Source organism: Carassius gibelio, chromosome A17, assembly GCF_023724105.1.
Source record: "Carassius gibelio isolate Cgi1373 ecotype wild population from Czech Republic chromosome A17, carGib1.2-hapl.c, whole genome shotgun sequence".
Classification (NCBI taxonomy): Eukaryota; Metazoa; Chordata; class Actinopteri; order Cypriniformes; family Cyprinidae; genus Carassius; species Carassius gibelio.
In genome coordinates, this window is record NC_068387.1 from 21,121,356 (window position 1) to 21,139,378 (window position 18,023).

General features: G+C 35.7%; 1 protein-coding gene across 1 annotated transcript; it reads right to left on the reverse strand.

Annotated features, from left to right (window-relative positions):
* Window positions 1-788: 788 nt before the first annotated feature.
* Window positions 789-16,547, reverse strand: LOC128031511 (gamma-aminobutyric acid receptor subunit rho-2-like). The gene is made up of 9 exons (XM_052619810.1): window positions 16,231-16,547; window positions 14,759-14,865; window positions 8,564-8,631; window positions 5,649-5,872; window positions 4,549-4,631; window positions 4,312-4,452; window positions 3,522-3,674; window positions 3,225-3,436; window positions 789-2,175 (listed from the first exon to the last, which is right to left on the reverse strand). Exons 1-9 carry the CDS (start codon window positions 16,353-16,355, stop codon window positions 1,864-1,866), a joined length of 1,425 nt encoding a protein of 474 aa, XP_052475770.1. The 5' UTR covers window positions 16,356-16,547; the 3' UTR covers window positions 789-1,863.
* Between the last annotated feature and the right edge of the window lie 1,476 nt (window positions 16,548-18,023).

Sequence of the window (18,023 nt, forward strand, 5' to 3'; positions counted from 1 at the left end):
TAAAAAAAATTCATTCAGGATGAAGGCTTACTTTATTATTGCCTGATTTTTATATGCTTTCATAAATATCCTATTCTGTTGACAAAAAGCAGGAACTTGGCTGTGAAACCTAAGACATATTTAAATTAAGTTATGCCTTCTGTCAGGAAACATTAGTAATGATTTTTAAAAGTTGTATTCCCGATTTTCTTCACTTTAATATTTTAATATAATCTATTAAATTATAATCTTAGGACAGGTCGTTTCAACAGTTATAATTTTATAACAACAATAAGATTCACCTGTATGCATCTGCAATGCATTATAAAAAAAAATATATATATATATATATATATATATATATATTATGTGTTGGTCTACATAATATACAGGTTTAATTAGTGCACCATATTCTAGTAATATATTACATTACATTCTTAACTCTTCAATAATTACAGAAACATCTTATGGACTGGTAATGTTTTCATGATTACTTTTCAAATACTGTATACATGAATTTCCAGCAAATGTAGAGTTCACAGTTATTTCATTTACAGTAAGAGGTATTTAAAAAGTTTGCATGCGATGAATCTCCACTAAAATCATCCCACCAAAATGAATGATCACCTTCAGTGTTTGATGTTGCACACAAGGCATCTTCAAATTGTATTCAAGCCTGTTGAATCACAAACTAAACTTTAGCCTGCACTGAGTGACTGCCCACATGAAGAAGCTTTGTACTTTTTTAAGGTATCATGTCAAATTCAGGTTGTAGTAACTAATATAAAATAACATGCATGAAGATGAACCACAGCAAATACATACAGATTTATTTTGCATGAGAAATATAATGGTATCAAATACACTCTCTCTCTCTCTCTCTCTCTCTCTCTCTCTCTCTCTCTCTCTCTCTCTCTCTCTCTCTCTCTCTCACACACACACACACACACATCCAAATAAACCTCAAACTGAAGGAAGATTCTTTCTTGTTACTGGTAATTACAATACATTAACATGAGAGATTGCCTTAGGATAAACAAACTGCCTTCCCTAAATGTAATAAAACTGGACATTGTGCAGATAAACAAACAGACTTAAAGGTGCACTAAATAATTTGTTAATGTATTACATTTCATAAACCACTGCCACTTTGCATTAGAGCTGTTTCATTTCTTATTTCTGTTTTTTTTTTCCTTTTCTTTTTTTGTCTATTAACTTTAAGAACTTAGTTACTGTATGTCTTCAATATTTATATTGTATTTGGTTCGTTTTATGTCTGTTTTGTTTAATTCTGATGAGAACCTTGAGCAATGCAAAACTATAAATATGCTATATTAATAAAATTAATATCTAAACTTATTAATAATTGCTTAAAATGCACAACACAGCAAGTCATACAATCTCAACATAGCGGACCCTATGAGGGTGAAACCCACCTTAAAATACATCTGTATTTTATAGGCAAATGATATGACTGGATCTCATGTGAGTGTAAAACATATTTTGCTAAAACTAATTTTTGTTAGCTACAAGTGGAAAAATTAATTAGTACACCTTTAAAAGAGAAGATAATACCAGACTTTCTTGCAATACATAATAGTCCAATGATGCAAACATGAAGAAAAAACACATAAGCCCATACAATGTCTGATAAGTGTTTTACAGTTAATTTGTCATAAACCTGAAAAGGTCTACATGAAGCACTTAGCTGACACAGACATCCCCTTTTTCTCTCAGTCTTTTTGTGCATGAAAAGTGACAAATGTAACTGCAATTTGGTATCACATGAGCCAATGTCTGATGTGCATCAAAAAGTCAAGGATGGTTGTATAAAACCTCCAGAAGTCCAAAAAAGAGTTAAAGATGGATGTAGCTGGAGAAAGATCAGCAATACACTGACCAATAAATAAGATTAAAAATTATATAGGCTCCTGGGAAGATCATGCGGGAGTACTTATCAATGGCATGCGTGTTCTGCATAATGCGTAAGGCGCGGATGCCCTTTTTCTTGGTGGTGGTGGACTCGCTGCTCATGGACATGTGAACCACCATGTGCTCATGTTTCTCTGGCACCACATCCTCAAGAACCATGGGAGCTTCTGTGTAGCCAGCCAAGCTGTTGGTGTCAGCCTCACTGTAGGTCCCATCTAACATCATGGTCCTGGTGTGGGACATACCACAGGTGCAGGGCAATGACTGGAACAGGTTGGGTTTGGCACCCAGGGAGAACAGAGAACAAAGAGAAGATATCATTAGCAAGGGCAAATTATCAGTTGGCTTTATTTAGCTGATGGCTGACTATCTTATTAACATTCCTCAACCCTTAAAAAGAGGGTTAAACATGAGAAAAGTAAGTGGGTGTTAAATTGCAAATAGTGTGCAACAGTTGGGGTTTAGAAGTAAAAATTAAAATATTTTTCTCCATAGAACTGACTTTTAAACAATAAATTAGAAACTGTTAGTTATGAGGTTGTTAAATCAACTGGAATTAATTCTGATTCTGTGGAGGCCAACAGCTTATATTATTTAAACTGATTTAAATAATCACGTTTAAAGAAGAATATCTGATGGAAAAGCTACATTAACTATGATGCTGCCAAAAAATCTTCACTAATCAAATCGAAATAAGCTGTTTGCACAAAAATAACTATTTAGCGCCCAGACATTCCCATGAAGTGCTGTAGATACACACACTCTCTCAAACTATTTAAATATATGTAGATCAATTTTTATTTTTTAGTCAAATTAAATTTTGTAATTCACCTCATTGGTTTGGTTGAGGTCATATAACGCCTAAACAAAGACTTCTGAAAATCTATAAAGGGAAAAATGAATGGGAAAATACTTCCAGAACCATGACCATGGATAAAGTGGACGGGCACTGTTGCACTCAATAGAGAAGTTAAAATGCCAATAGCATATAGAGTAATTTGTAATATTAAGCATGAATACAGTTAGGCAAATTTTCTGTATGCATAGAAATCAATGTAAAATATGCACTGTGAAGTACAATATCCCACAGTGCAATGACACATGACCTTCCATTCAAAAGTAATTGAAAGTAATATCCACACATTCTTTTGTTTTAGGATATCTGATTGGAATAACAAGAGTTTTCCAGTTTACACTGCTTCATTTTTATTTGCATTTACATAATGAGATCACACAGGAAAGTCATGAGGCCATGGCAAAGTAATGGATTAGAGTTGGAAAACACTGCATAATTGGAAAAATCATTTTTTTACCTGCTCTCTAACTGCTCGATCTCTGAGCTTACGCTCCCTCCTCTCCTGGACCGTGGTCAGATAGTTGACTGCTGCATACTCCAAGACGGACAGGAACACAAACACAAAACTGACCCACAGGTAAATGTCCACAGCTTTGATGTAGGAGACTCTGGGCATGGAGGCGTTCACCCCAGTGATGATGGTGGACATGGTGAGCACCGTGGTGATACCTTGATCAAATCAGCACATCCTGTTAAGATCTGCAGGTGTGTGACTTGACATTAGAAGTAACGATGACATTTGTGATAATCTTACCTAATGAAACTCTGGCTGGAACAGCCCTGCGATCAATCCAGAACGACACCCATGACAACATAACCATAAGTGTGGCTGGGAAATAAGTCTGCAGCAGGAAGAAGAAGATGTGGCGGCGAAGGGTAAAGTTTATATACAGGCGGTTGTACCATCCTAAAGAGAGAAAGAGATAAAAATGCATATGGAGTCAAATATAAATCCAGCAAACAATTTAGCCACAAATTTTAACAAATGGCATTCTAACTACCATTCAAAAGTTTAGGGCTTTGGTTCTCAAGAAACATTTCTTATTTCTATCATCAATGTTAAAAACAGTTGTGCTGGCCAATATTTTTTTGTACACCATGATACTTTAGATTTCGTTGATGAATAGAAAGCACAATACGGCATTTATTTTGAAATGGAAATTTTTCGTTACATTATAAATATCTTTAATGTATTAATATCTATCAAAAATCGTACCGACCCTAAACTTTTTGACCGGTAGTATATTTTAAAGCAAGACACCATAAGCACACTTTTCAAGTATTTCACAAAAATACATTTGTTAGACTGTTAATTATACAAATATTTACACATTGTCCACAATCTGATGAACCAGTAGCACCAGTTGGTTAAATGCCAATGCAAAAACCAGCTCAGAGAAGACAAGTTATCATTTACTCGCAGATGCCACTTGCTTTGATAATTAATGCAATGACATTCATACACATTTAAGTGTGACTTAAGCGTCCAAATTAATCTTGGGGCCACACTACTTTGACTAATTTGACAAATAATCCCCCAATACCTGTGCTGCTGTAGAAAGCCAGGCGAGAGGTGGTGTGAAACTTCTGAATGAGGAACTGAGAGAGAGAGATTTTGTCATCTATACTCAAAGACTCATCTCCACTTTTCCAGTACAGCATCAGATCCTCATCTGTGTAGGCGTCTAGAAAAGAAGGATCCATTTCAGGAAAAACTAACTTGGCAGAGTGGATTGAGCATGTGTCACATTAAAAATAACCCAAATGAATGATTCACTCACAGCTCTCCAACTCCAAAGTGCAGGTCTGTGTATCCAGCGGGAAACGGCTGAAGTCCATGTTGCAGGCTGCTGTAACGGTGACCCTGGGCACAAGAACCATGTATAACACGGATGAAAATACAGAAACCCACCGTCTTAGATCTTTATATTTCATCATATTCCACGGACGGCTGCTTTATTCACTTTTCGAACCCAAAAACCATTTGCATATGCAGTTTCAAATGAAATTCTGTCATCATTTACTCAACTCCATGTCCATACAACATTTTTTTTTTCACCCAGCCCTACTTTCATGCTTCTGTGAAATGCAAAAAGTAGTTTTCTAGCAGAGTGTCCAATCTGCTCTTTTCCACACAAATGATGTAAAAGAGCAGCTTGGACATTCTGCTAAGCATCTCCTTTTGAGTTCCACAAAAAAGAGAAAGTCATATGGGCTTGGGATGACACTAGCTTAGGTAAGAAAGCTCCTGCTAAGAATAAAAATGTAAATGTGACGTAAATGTGCTTAGTAATGCTAGTCAAGAAGGCATATTAGCGCCATTTACAGAACCGACACTAAGACCGTTTAATTTCTCTCTCTCTCTCTCTGTTCTCTGTAGTGGTGTCCATCATTTGTTGGACAATGGAAATAATCTGGGCCAGTCCCATCAATAACGACACTTTCCCTGGAGCCAGAACAGTGTCTGAAATTTGACTTTGAACTCAGCACTAGCCCTTGATTCTAGCCTGCACGCAGGTAGCTTGGCCTAATTTTTAACTCACAGCACAAAAGACACAGCAAAAACATCACAGGCCAGAAGCGTCATTCTAATTTTAACACCGCAGCATTATGCAAATGCTTAAGCCCGGCAACGTGCTTTTGTTTTCTGACCACATTAAAAATGAAACCACATTCAGTAGCTTGGAGATGAAATGTAGTAACTGCTGAAAAATATTAACTTTTTCCTAACATTGTACAAAATAAACAGGAATTATAATAAATATGTATAAGTATATTTGCATAAATACATTTAAACTCTATACATAACTTATATTTCATTGGATTTATAATGGCTCACTTAAAAGTCAGAAATGGCGGTGTAGATAATCTGCTTTTTTACCTCAGGCTGTAAAGAACGTGACCATCAGGGAACACTCTCAGCATGATATTTTCTGTGGTGGTGTCATGAATAAAAGATCTTTTAGAGTGGACGAAGAAGACGTCAGGAACCCAGATCTTTTTCACCAAGCGTCCGTCGAAAGTCATGCTTTTATTTGTAGTGCTGGTGAAAGACAAGCGCTCGTCCTTCCAGTAATGTCTCAGGTATAATGTCATAGTAAAGTCCTACAACAGATGGAGGAAAAAATATTTTTTTAAGAAGGGTTTTTACAATATTTAGTTAAAGCACAGTGATTTTATTGTTTTCTGAACTGTTCAAAAGTTTTTTTCTTTAACAAACTAATAATTTTATTCGGCAAGGATGCAATCAATTGATCAAGTGACAGTTAAGTAATTCATAATTTTATAAACATTTCTATTTCAAATAAATTATGTTCTTTTAAACATCCTTTTCATCCAAAGAATCATGACAAAACTCACAAGAATGAATTGCATATTAAAATAAGTTAAACAAAAACTGGCATTCAAAATTATTATTATTATTATTTTTTTTTTTTTACTGTATTTCTATCAAATAATTGCAGTCTTGGTGAAACAAACTTCTTTTGAAAAATATTTCTGACCCCAAACATAATAACGGGAATGTATATTAAGGTTAATCTCATGACAACCCATTACATTTGACCCCAAAATCAAAAAAAAAAGAAAAAAGAATTATATTTGGCATAAATAAAATTTTTGGACCATTAGGATTTTTAGTATTGAGACATATTTCTCAAGTACGGAACCCCGCACATGACATGTGCGCATGATTTACTAATTCGTTCCCTCAATTTACTAAAACGTGCACACGATTACTATTGCGCTCCCTCGATTTACTATAGCGTTCCCTTGTTTTACTATTGTGTTCCCCCGATTTTCTAAATCGTGCGCACGATTTAGCAAATCGAGGGAACAAATTAGTAAATAGTGCGCCCAATTTATAAATCGAGTGAACGCAATAGTAAATCGAGGGAACGCTATAGTAATCGTGTGCACGTTTTAGTACATTGAGGGAATGAATTAGTAAATCGTGCGCATGATTTAGCCTTATAATTTTTCCAGTGTGTCATGTGTGGGGCTCTGTACTCAAGCCTCTTATACTGTGAGGTAAAAAATATTTGACAATATGTGAAAGAAAAACATATGATTTTTAAAGAATAGTTCTACCAAAAAAAAAAAATTACTCATTTTGTTTGCTCATGTGTTGTTTATACTCACCCCTATTTTTTTTCCAAACCTGTACGACTTTCTTTTTTGTTGGGACACAAAAGCAGACATCTAGAGACTGTATATGTCAGAAAAATGAGACTAGAGCTTCTGTTTCCTTTTTGAAGTACCATAAAAGTGGTTTATATGACTTGTGTGGAATATCCCCATCCTGAAGACAGAAGAGCATAGCGCACAAGTCATAGGAACCACTTTTTTGGGACTTTAGTATCCTTTTGAAGGTTGAAAGCTATATTCCTTGTCATTGCACTCAAAAGAGTCACCACAGTCTTCAGAAATTCTCCTTTTGTGATCCAAGGAAGGAAGTCTTTATGTTCGCAACAACATGAGGGTGAGTTTTTCTTCATAGAGATAAGAATGGGATTTCCTATGCTTTACAGTAATGAGAATTGAGATGTGTGCATATGACGGTCATAAATTTAATGCCCAAGGATAAAAACATTACGTTGGCTTTATTTTCTGAGCAAAATGTGGTTTCTTTCTTTTTATTTTGGGGTGAAACAAGACCATGTTCTTCAAAGGTTTAGTGAGAACCACTTATTTACTTTATAAATACAGGCAATGTAACACTGTAAAGTTTTGGGAGTGACAACTGTTTTTCGCTGTAGCAAGTACAAAACCAACTTCACATCTTTTCCTTACAACAATTCCTTTGATCTTTTCTTTGCAGTTTGTTTAAATAGAAAGTTGGTGTAACTCTCGATCCTCCAAATGCCTCTCTAAATTGCTCAGGCAGACTTCTCTATTCTTTCTTTTGGTTATATAACAATAAAATGGCTAGTAATGATATACGGTCAAGAAAAGCACCACACAGTTTCTTTGTTGCATCGCACAAAGGCTTGTGAAATCCAAAACATGAGAATGGAATGCCAGAATGGGTGTCATATTCTGTTAAAACAGAAGTAAAAAGCACATCCATGATCAAAGATTCAACCATCAGAGACGCAGCAGCTCTTTTTAGGATTACCCTTTTGGGATTAAGTAACTGCGAAAAAAGCCAGTAATAAATGGGAGAAAAGCAAGAGAATTATGAAATTGAAAGTGATTCTTACAAAACTTGTGAAGATCATGTCCAGGTGTGTGTGTGTGTGTGTGTGTGTGTGTGTGTGTGTGTGTGTGTGTGTGTGTGTGTGTGTGTATATATATATATATATATATATATATATATATATATATATATATATATAAATTATATTTAAAATTTAAGATTTATATTTTATTATAATATTTTTTCTGTGTTATTTTACTATTTTTAAATTATACTTTGCATAGAAAATGCAACCTATTTTTAGGACCTTTTTATTTTTGGATAGTAGATTTACATGTCAATTAATCCCTAAAATTCTAACTATTATTAATAAATGAATGAATAGAAAAATTAATAATAATAATATTAAAAAAAGATATATAAGATGATGTAAAAACTAAACACTTTACACCATAGTAGTATTTTATTTATTTTTATTTTATTAAAATAGCATAAAATATTTTTAATATTTTAAGTCATGCTAAATTAAATTTCATGAAATTCAAATTTGACTGTTTAATGTGTGCTCATGTGTTCAATTATTTAGAATCAAATAGCTGATGATGTTATGTAAAATGACACATGTGAAAAAAAAAAAGCAACTGTTTGGGATTACCTACCATGTCAACTTCTGAAATACTGTCCAAGCTTTCCACTTGTACATCAACTCCCACTGGAATAGCAGGACCTGCAAAAGACAAAACATGTCATCCATTTCTACAACATATACAACTGTTTGTCAATTGAATTACACCATCTTCTCCATCCCACTGATATATATGGCCTCTTCTGCTTTTGCCATGCATTCATTTTTCATAACACTGTTTGTTTACTGGATTCTGACAGCTTTATACCAGTCGCAATTAGCAGGGTGTTTGCAAAGACTTCTGTGAGCATCATTAAAAACGTCCTCATGGCCAGATCTGGATCTGTTTGCTTTCCACCAGATCTGTTCACAAAAGGCTTAGCAGCTGCTTTGACATCTGACAGATTGTAGGAAATGCTATAGCTCTCAAAGGATGGGACTTCAACTGGAACTGCAGCTTTGATATCCTACATGGAGCTGCACTTGTCTTCTGCAGCAAATCTAAAGCCTTGCTCTTTACCAGGATTAGTGTAATAGGGCTATCTGTCACTCAGAAGGTAAGACATTTAGGTAAATGGGCAGAGGGTGGCCTGTACATACGGACGGGGATGATGTGAGAACGCCAGACAGAATCAAAACGAGATTTCCAGTGTGTCCCATCGCCACTCCTAGTCCTAGTAATCCGACCAGATTACTGGAAATGGTAGATTAATCTTTGATGCTCAAAATGATACCAACACTGACTGAAACTTGCCATTAAATGTCACTTAATGTATCACTTATTAAAACCCTTTATGAAAAGCACAAGCATTACTTCACATGCTGCAGAAAACGCATATGAGTCCTGCTGATAAATAACCACCAATTGCTGGAGATGACTTTTACAAATTTGCTTATGTAATCCAAATCCTCATAAGTAAACGATTGCCATGCAACACTCACTGGACCATCCTGTTTATTTCCCCGTCATGTACCATCAAGGCTTATCATATCACACAAATAAGCCTAAATAAGGACACAGCTCCTAGGTAAAATCGATTTGTCCAAACTAATCAACCCCCTGCTGTCAGTTAGAATGACCTTGAGTTCAGCTGTCCTATTTCTCAGTTGTAGTTACCACTTGGAGGTGGGTATTTGTGCTTTTTCCATTAAAAACGTATTCAAAGATCCTTGTATTAACTGGATATCATTAAAGTTCATCAATAAATAAGTAAATACATATACATAATCTTTTTTTTTTTTACACACTCTTATGTTGTTCAAAATCCATATGAACCTTTATTCTCTTAAAATGTTTAAAAAATATCTCCTTTTGGGTTTCACAAAAAAAAAAGAGAGTAATAAAGGATAGGAACAATGTAATTACTATGATAAAATGTTCCCCAGGGCATATTTGAATTAATGAAAATTATCTTCTATTATTTACACAATCTCATGTTGTTCAAAACCAGTATGACTCTTTTATTCTCTTAAAATTAATTATTTTAAAATACAAATAAAGAATTATTATTTGTGCTCTTTCATTTTGTTTTCGAACCAATATGATTTTTTATCTTTTTTTGTGTTCCACAGATGAAAGTCTTAAAGGTTTGAAACAACATTACATGAGAGATGTTCTTTAAAATAAATAAATAAACAAATCATTTTCTGTTTTTATTTTCACATCCTCATGTTATTTCGAACTCATATTACTTTTTATCCTCTAAAAATTTAGAGAAATATACCCTTTTTGAAAAAGTTACAGAGTTTTGGAACAACAATTATGACAAAATGTTCTTTAAATGGACAGTTCTTTAAAAAAAAGAACTGTTTTTTTTTTTGTTTATTTACACACTCATGTTGTTCCCAACTCATTTTATCCTTCAAAAAATTCCTAAAAATATCTGTATTCACAGAATAAAGAAAGTCAAAGTCATAGTGCAAAAACATGTTTATTTTTAAGGTGAACTACTCCTTTTTTAAAAAAAATAAATCACCCCTTACCAGTGTTGATTTTATTAATAGTGCTTTTCTTTCAAAGATCCCGAGGCTATGACATTGAGCTGGTAATCGCTGGCTGATGTTTGGCTAGTGGGCGGTCTTTAAACCAGCTGTCTGCGGGGCAGGGCAGGCTGGGATTGTTGCATGTGCTAATCCACATGACCGGTCAGTACAAACCGCTGCCAGATTAATCTCGCCTCTAGCGCCATAGCGCCTCAGCCCATAGCAGATCGAGTGATCCTCCAGATGGACCGACCCATCAGTGTGGACCGCTTAAGTCTTTTACACACAAATATAAAAAGCGAGAAAAGAGAGAGAGTGCCAACAAAATGTAATGTGATTACAATCGTCCTCAGTTTCGCAAGCAGCTTGTAAAACTAAGTGATCCTTTCGTCGAATGTCAGAATTCATACAACAGAATACGAATAACGTGAAAAAAGGCTGCTGGCTTTGAAGACATGTGACATCCTGGCACAGAGATGTTACTTGATATCTTTTGATCTTTGAGTTCATTTACTATCTGGTTTTCAGAAGCTGCTGGCCCAGCTGGCCCAAACATTAGTATTGAAAGCTGCATTGTGCATATGCAAATCTGCAGACAGAAGAAACGGTCTACAACATGATATCAATCTATAATAGGTGTAATCCTTTGCATCAAGAAACACATACTGCCCTGTAATGACCCATAAACATGCAGTGAATGCTATATGTTCTGTGTACATCAACTGATACTCCCCTTGTGGAGGATTAGACATAAGCTTTATGCACCATCAGTTAGCCGTCTCTGGATTTAAACCAGACTGCAGTCATGCATTAGCAATTCTCTTTTGCTTCAGAAGTAAAACTCATTTATGCAGTACACACGGCACATTATACCTGCGCTACCATTTACTAATCAATTTTTAGCATGCTTGTCATTGAACAACTGCAGTATCTATATAATGAAATTGATCGATGAAAAGCATATTAAAAAGCATTGCTTAATATGATAGGACACAACAGGAATAAAAGCCAATGTCATCTTCCTAGTCCAAAATTCATAATTTTATATAAAATTATAATTTCAGCAGATTGACAGAGCTGTGAAAAGAAATGGTTCAACAAACCCATGTAAATATTTGGAAAAAATAATATAACACCCTCAATACCACGACTTAGGTGCCCTTGAGCAAGGCATCGAACCCCCAACTGCTCCCCGGGCGCCGCAGCATAAATGGCTGCCCACTGCTTCGGGTGTGTGTTCACAGTGTGTGTGTGTGTGTTCACTTCGGATGGGTTAAATGCAGAGCACAAATTCTGAGTTTGGGTCCCCATACTTGGCTGAATGTCACGTCAAGTCACTTTCACTTTTCACTTTGACTTATTTGACATTTACTGAAAAAAATAAAATAATTAAGTCCCATAAAACCAATTATTATTTGTATTATAATAATAAAGTACATTATATTAACTCATTGCATAATTCTACATTTTTAAATAATAAAAAAATTTCTGTGAAAAGTAATGGTTCAACAAGATCATAGAAATACCTTTGATACAGCAAGATATTTTTGAGAAATGTCTACACTCAAAATAACCTGCTCTGAACCAACCTGTTTATTTAAAGGGGACATCGAATTAAATTTTCACTTATTTTTTCTTTTCTTTTTTTTTTTTTTTGCATTTAGTTAGGTTTCTGGCAAGAAAGGTAAAAAAAAAACACAAGAAAAAAAGAAAGCACGAAGCCAGTTCGTTATGCTGGGTGTTGTTTTACATGACCATAGAGGATTTTTAAACAAAGTAGGTTACAGTTCTATCTATCTATCTATCTATCTATCTATCTATCTATCTATCTATCTATCTATCTATCTATCTATCTATCTATCTATCTATCTATCTATCTATCTATCTATCTATCTATCTATCTATCTATCTATCTTTCTATCTATCTATTGGTTTGTCTATCTGTCTATCTATCTATCCAGTGTTTTGGTAGAAAAGCAAATGAAAATGCCCTTTAACCCCTTGGTGAAAAACTATAATAATACTATGAATCTATGACATTGGTTGACAGTTGTGACACATTACATCATGTTGTGAACTAGCAGTCAGGTTTTCACCATCAAGCAGATGCAACAATGCTTCATTGACAGAGCTGACAGATCTGTGTTTGCGTCTGAGGGGGTGAATGTGTTTGGGCTATTTTCATTTCCTTTGCTGTGACCCCCTGCTGAACAAAGAGCAATTCCCAAACGTATGCCGAGTCAGAACATCTAAATGAGTGACTTTTTAGATACTCTATTCATAGGAGGAATGCCAGCAAACACAGGAGTGTTTCTTTTTCTTTGCCCTATATAGGAACACATCATTATAAAAAGAACAGGGGGACTGTATGGACTAGCAGGAGAACTTTCATTGGTTCTTAGCCTTTACTACGCAAACGTTTAAGTATAATACACTTAAAGGGAATCTTTGAGCTCCCTCTTATATCATCCTTTAATACCATAGCCGTGGTAGAGAAGGAATAGAAGGCATTAAAGGAATAGATCATACAAAAAAAGAAAAGAAAATTCTGACACGATTTACTCACCTTCCTGTCGTCGCAAACTGTTATTTTGTCCATAGATCACAAAAAGAAGAGTTTTTGAATCTTTACACCATTGCAGTGACAGCTCATAGTGACCATGACTGTCAAACTCCAAAAAAGGCAAGAAAATAAACCCACTAAAAATAAAAAGCACCATAAAAGTCCTTAATAATCTTACATTCTTGTTTATCAGAAATGGAAGCATAAGTTTACACACACACACACACAAAAACATTTCGCTGTTGACATGCCATTTTTGAATCTGGACGTGTTTGTATCTATCATTGAAATCCACTGAAAATATCTAATGTAAATATCGAAATGATAGCGAATAAATAATATACATTTGTTTTTTGTTTTTTTTTTTGGGGGGGGGGGGGGTTAATTATTCCTATTTTAGAATCTCATCTTCCCAGAGGATCGATCTGCACACACACACATCCGGCTGCTTCTATGTGATCTGATTGACTGTTAACTTTCCCCAACATTAAAAATGGTGTAAAAAGCTTGAGAAAAGTGCACAAGGCTCCATCTGCAAAGCTAAAAGCATAAAAAATGTCTAACTAAAATCGATCTAAACGAGTTTAATAAGATACTGCTTTGTAAAAGAAATATGTGAAATCAAGGTCAGAGAAAGTCCACGTCCATGCAAAAATTTCATCAAAGCATGCTAATTCATTTTTAGGAAAAAATTACTCTCAACATGAAATAACAGACCGATTATATTATCACTGAAGCAATTCGAGTGGAATATTTACATGAAAAATAAGCATGAATGTCAGAAAGTAATTGGTTTCTGTCTCTTTGCTTCAGTGGCACTGAGCTGCACAAACTCCACAAGTTTGTGTAAATCTTCTCCAGCACGATCCAAAGACAATCTTGTGCTTCAGTGGAAGCAAAAACGTATGACTATCTGTACAGAGAGTCACATGATCAATGACACAAATTGTACTTATTTGATTAGTGACCTAGCAATGGTTTTCTCTTTCAGAATCATAAAACTTCATATTTCCCAGTTTTAAATAAAAACAGATTTGGTTTCGGACTTTCTAAGATTTTATACTGTATGAATTAAAAGTTCTATGTAAAATAATTGAATGGGGTATATGATACACAATACAGGCGACTTTATGGCTTAATATCAAATAATGATAGGCTAAATTCACCTGCCTATCAATGCATATCACAAACTCCAAAACTCAAAACCAAATGCACTCCAGAAAAAGTAAAAATCCCAGTCTTTATTACAGCGGTGCTTAATAATGAGGCTGTTTACCCCTCTAGAGGGAGCCAGTGTAGATTTAATGTCTGCTGGTCAAGTAACTGACCTGAATGTTTTCAAACTGTGCATACTAAATACTGTATCTGCAATCTGTACATAAGATCTAACAATCCAACTAAAATTATTTTTATTGGCATTCAGAGAACTGATGGAGTGAAGACCTTATAACAGTAGTTTATCAACAGGACTTAAGACTTTCTTAGTCTCATGCTTGAAGTACATTTGTCTTATTTTGAGTAATCTTCAGAGGATTTGGATGCCAAACATTTTAAATTACACATGTCTTTACATGTCTTTGAAGATTTAAAAAAAGAAAAAGGCTCCAAACTGAGGTTGTGGCTTACAAATGAAGGCAAAGAAATGCAATTTACATTTGCAACACAGAAATATGATGAACTAACCTCCAAATGCGGGCCTCATGGTGAAGTCATGGTCATCCACTTTCAACAGCTGCTCTGTTTTCAGTCGCCGTGATTTTGTCACATCCGGTGGCTTCTTTGCCAGGGAGCTGCGGGTTTCAAAGTCACAAAAAACTCAGATCAGCCTCTTATATCAGACATTAGACAATGTGCACTATTGCTAGGTGGAATCTACCAGAGGTTACATGAAAAACTCAGCCTGAACCCTCAAAGTCAATGACGTTTACATAATATCTGTGAAAACGCAGCCGCAAAAGTGTAATGACGGATTAAGATCATGCACTGCGCTTGTATCAACAAATTGTTAAGGCAGTGGTGAACTAACCGTAGAAGCCGGATCTGTTACAAATTACAGGAGATGTTATCGACAGACATGTGAGTCCTGAAGACTAGATTCATGAACTGTGATTGCTCCAGTCAGACAATGCACATAATTAACTCTTTATGTGACAATCACTGACAGTGAGAAGTGGACTGCCTCGTTCCTCTCAGCTTCTTGTCATTTGTAATTTATTTCCTGTTGCGAATATGAGACAGAAGGCAGTTTGCCATGACCGGCACCCTGTCTGCAGCACTACTGCTGGATTTTCTCATTAATTCTGCAGATTGTTTGTTTGTTTTCATTTTGTAGACCCATGAAGCTGTACCCATGTGAGCTGTTTGTCAGGACAGCTTTGTGCCAACGTACTGTCCTTGGCAGATGGGCGAAATGATGAAACGTGGCTGTTTGTCTGAGTAAGAAGCACCAGTTCGAGCACACCAGTGATATGTGTTCGGTTCAGTGGCGGTATCATCTGTCTGGGTCACGTTAATTGTGCATTGGCCCTTGGCCTCATTTATGGCACTATGCCGTCATACAGAAATCAGACTAATAAAGTTGGTCGGAAAATTAGTCTGCGAAAGACCAATGAATGAGTTCACACTATCGCCACTTATGCGCAGCATCTCGGAACACATAAATCAGATACATTATTATAAAATGCATGAAATTAGTAATGGACAGATATAGATCCGATACCCTGAAAAAATTTTACTCCGTAAATTTAACAATTTATTACTAAGAAAGACAGTTTAATTAAACATGAAATTGAAATAAAATTTGCAGATGAAAAAAAAAAAAACAAGTCAAAAATTGACAACAAGACATGCATTTTAGATTTCTATAATTAAATAGTATAATTAAGGTGAATTGCTGCCTGAAGTTAAAATCAGTCTAAACATGCAGTTATAAATTCATTGATGAATCAAACTCTGAAAACTCAGAAATAATAATAAATAAATAAATAATCGCGACTAGTAAAAATATATGTGCACTTGTTGACAGACATCTTCAGTCATCTTTATTGTGTTTATTGTTATACTATTCCTCATCATCATCATTTGTGAACCCAGCAGTGTGCAAGTGAAATGTCAATCCAAGTTCAGTTGTCAAATACTGAATAGGTGTCACTTACGTCCCATGCTTCTGAGTTTCCACAGCTCCTGTCCACCTCCTCTCTCTCGTGGTGTGTTTATTCCGGCATTCCCCAAACGAGGCCAGGAAGAGCACTAAAATCAGGAACTGTCTCAGATAAGGCATTATGCAGAGCAGGTGAGAAATCTACAGGTGTGTCCTGAAATCCAGTTTAATCCATGAACTCGGTGACTCGGGAAAGGCAGCATCTTCTTTCGCTCTCGGCGCAGAAATCGCTGCAGCTCTCATCTCTGGCATGCGCGATGTGTGGATGGTTTAAATATCAGCGCGGCGCGACGCGACGCATGCTGCAGCTCCGCGCGGCGTCTTCTGCCTGTCATTGGTTATCAGCTGCACAGCTGCTTTGACCACATGGCATCAACGGTGGGCATACACGCCTTTCCATTCTCACAGCTGTCTGTGCGGCTGGAGGAAAAGACGGATTAAGACACATATGACCTCAAAAAGCTCTATATCGGGAGCTATGAATGCTTTCAAATCTAATGCACGGGTGAAATGCATAACCTTCACTAAAAGCCAAAACATCCTCGTGATTGACGCAATTCCACATAGGCTAATTCTCGTGGGATCAATGCATAGTAGGCCTACTGTAGTCTGTAGGTGTGAAAGGACAAGTTCGATTCACTTCCGATTTTACGATGATTATTTTTGTTTACAATACTGTGTATTACATAATCGTGGCATTTTCTAGCCTATATTTAGAACACTGTGAAACAATCAACCAAACGGAAATAAGAAATCGTAGGTTTAATTGCGGGCGCGCAATTTGTAACACGAATTTGCGAGGCTTCCGGTGTCACTCGGTTCCCGTTATTTTGTGCTGCATTTTATTACAAACAAGTATACTTCTTATCATATTAGTTAAATATATTTAAATAATGTGATAAGAAGTATACTAGTATTTTTACTAGTATTTACTATATATTTAAACTAATATTTAAATATATTTAAATAATATGCATCAGAGTGGTTTATCTGTGGATTATTGTGATGTTTTTATAAACTGTTTGCACTCTCATTCTGACGGCACCCATTCACTGCAGAGGATCCATTGATGTGCAAGTGATGTAATGCTAAATTGCTCTTTTGGTTATGAAACAAACTGATCTACTGTACATTTTGAATAGCCTAATGGTGAATTATTGCTTTATTTAATGCTTAAGAAGTAGTTTTTCTTGGTTGGTTCCACATGTTAATGACAAATGGAATCTCATTGTAAAGTGTTATTGATTTCAAACCAAATGGCATTGAAACAAAGCACATTACACAAAAATTCCTTGATGGAAACTGACGTCATACGTTTCCTTCAAAATGACACCAGTTGCTTAAAATTCCTTGCAAAGACGCCATACAAAATTGAAGTTAGTTCTGAGAAAAAGTCTATTTTGTTATCTAATTCAACTGAAATCTTTTCAATCTCATGAAGATTTCACAAACCCCTTGCTTTTTCTTGGGGGGGGGGGGGGTATCTAAAGGTCTGCCTTCGTGTCACTGTCACATCTGCAGATGGTAAAGCTTTTTTTTTTCATGCATTTGTCCTCCCACTCACTCAGCTCCGGCTCTACTGCCAGTGAAACTCAGCTTATCTGGGATTTCACAGCAATTCTGTGCTGCCACGCCCCGGCTCCGTATCCACTCGATGCCTGCCACTGAGCTGGAGCATCGCCAGTGTGTCACTAAAGGATCTGTTACATAAAAGTTTGTCAGGCCTCTCATATTAAATGGATAAATCTGTCCCCTGCACAGCCAGGGCTTTTGTGTTGCAGTGTTTGC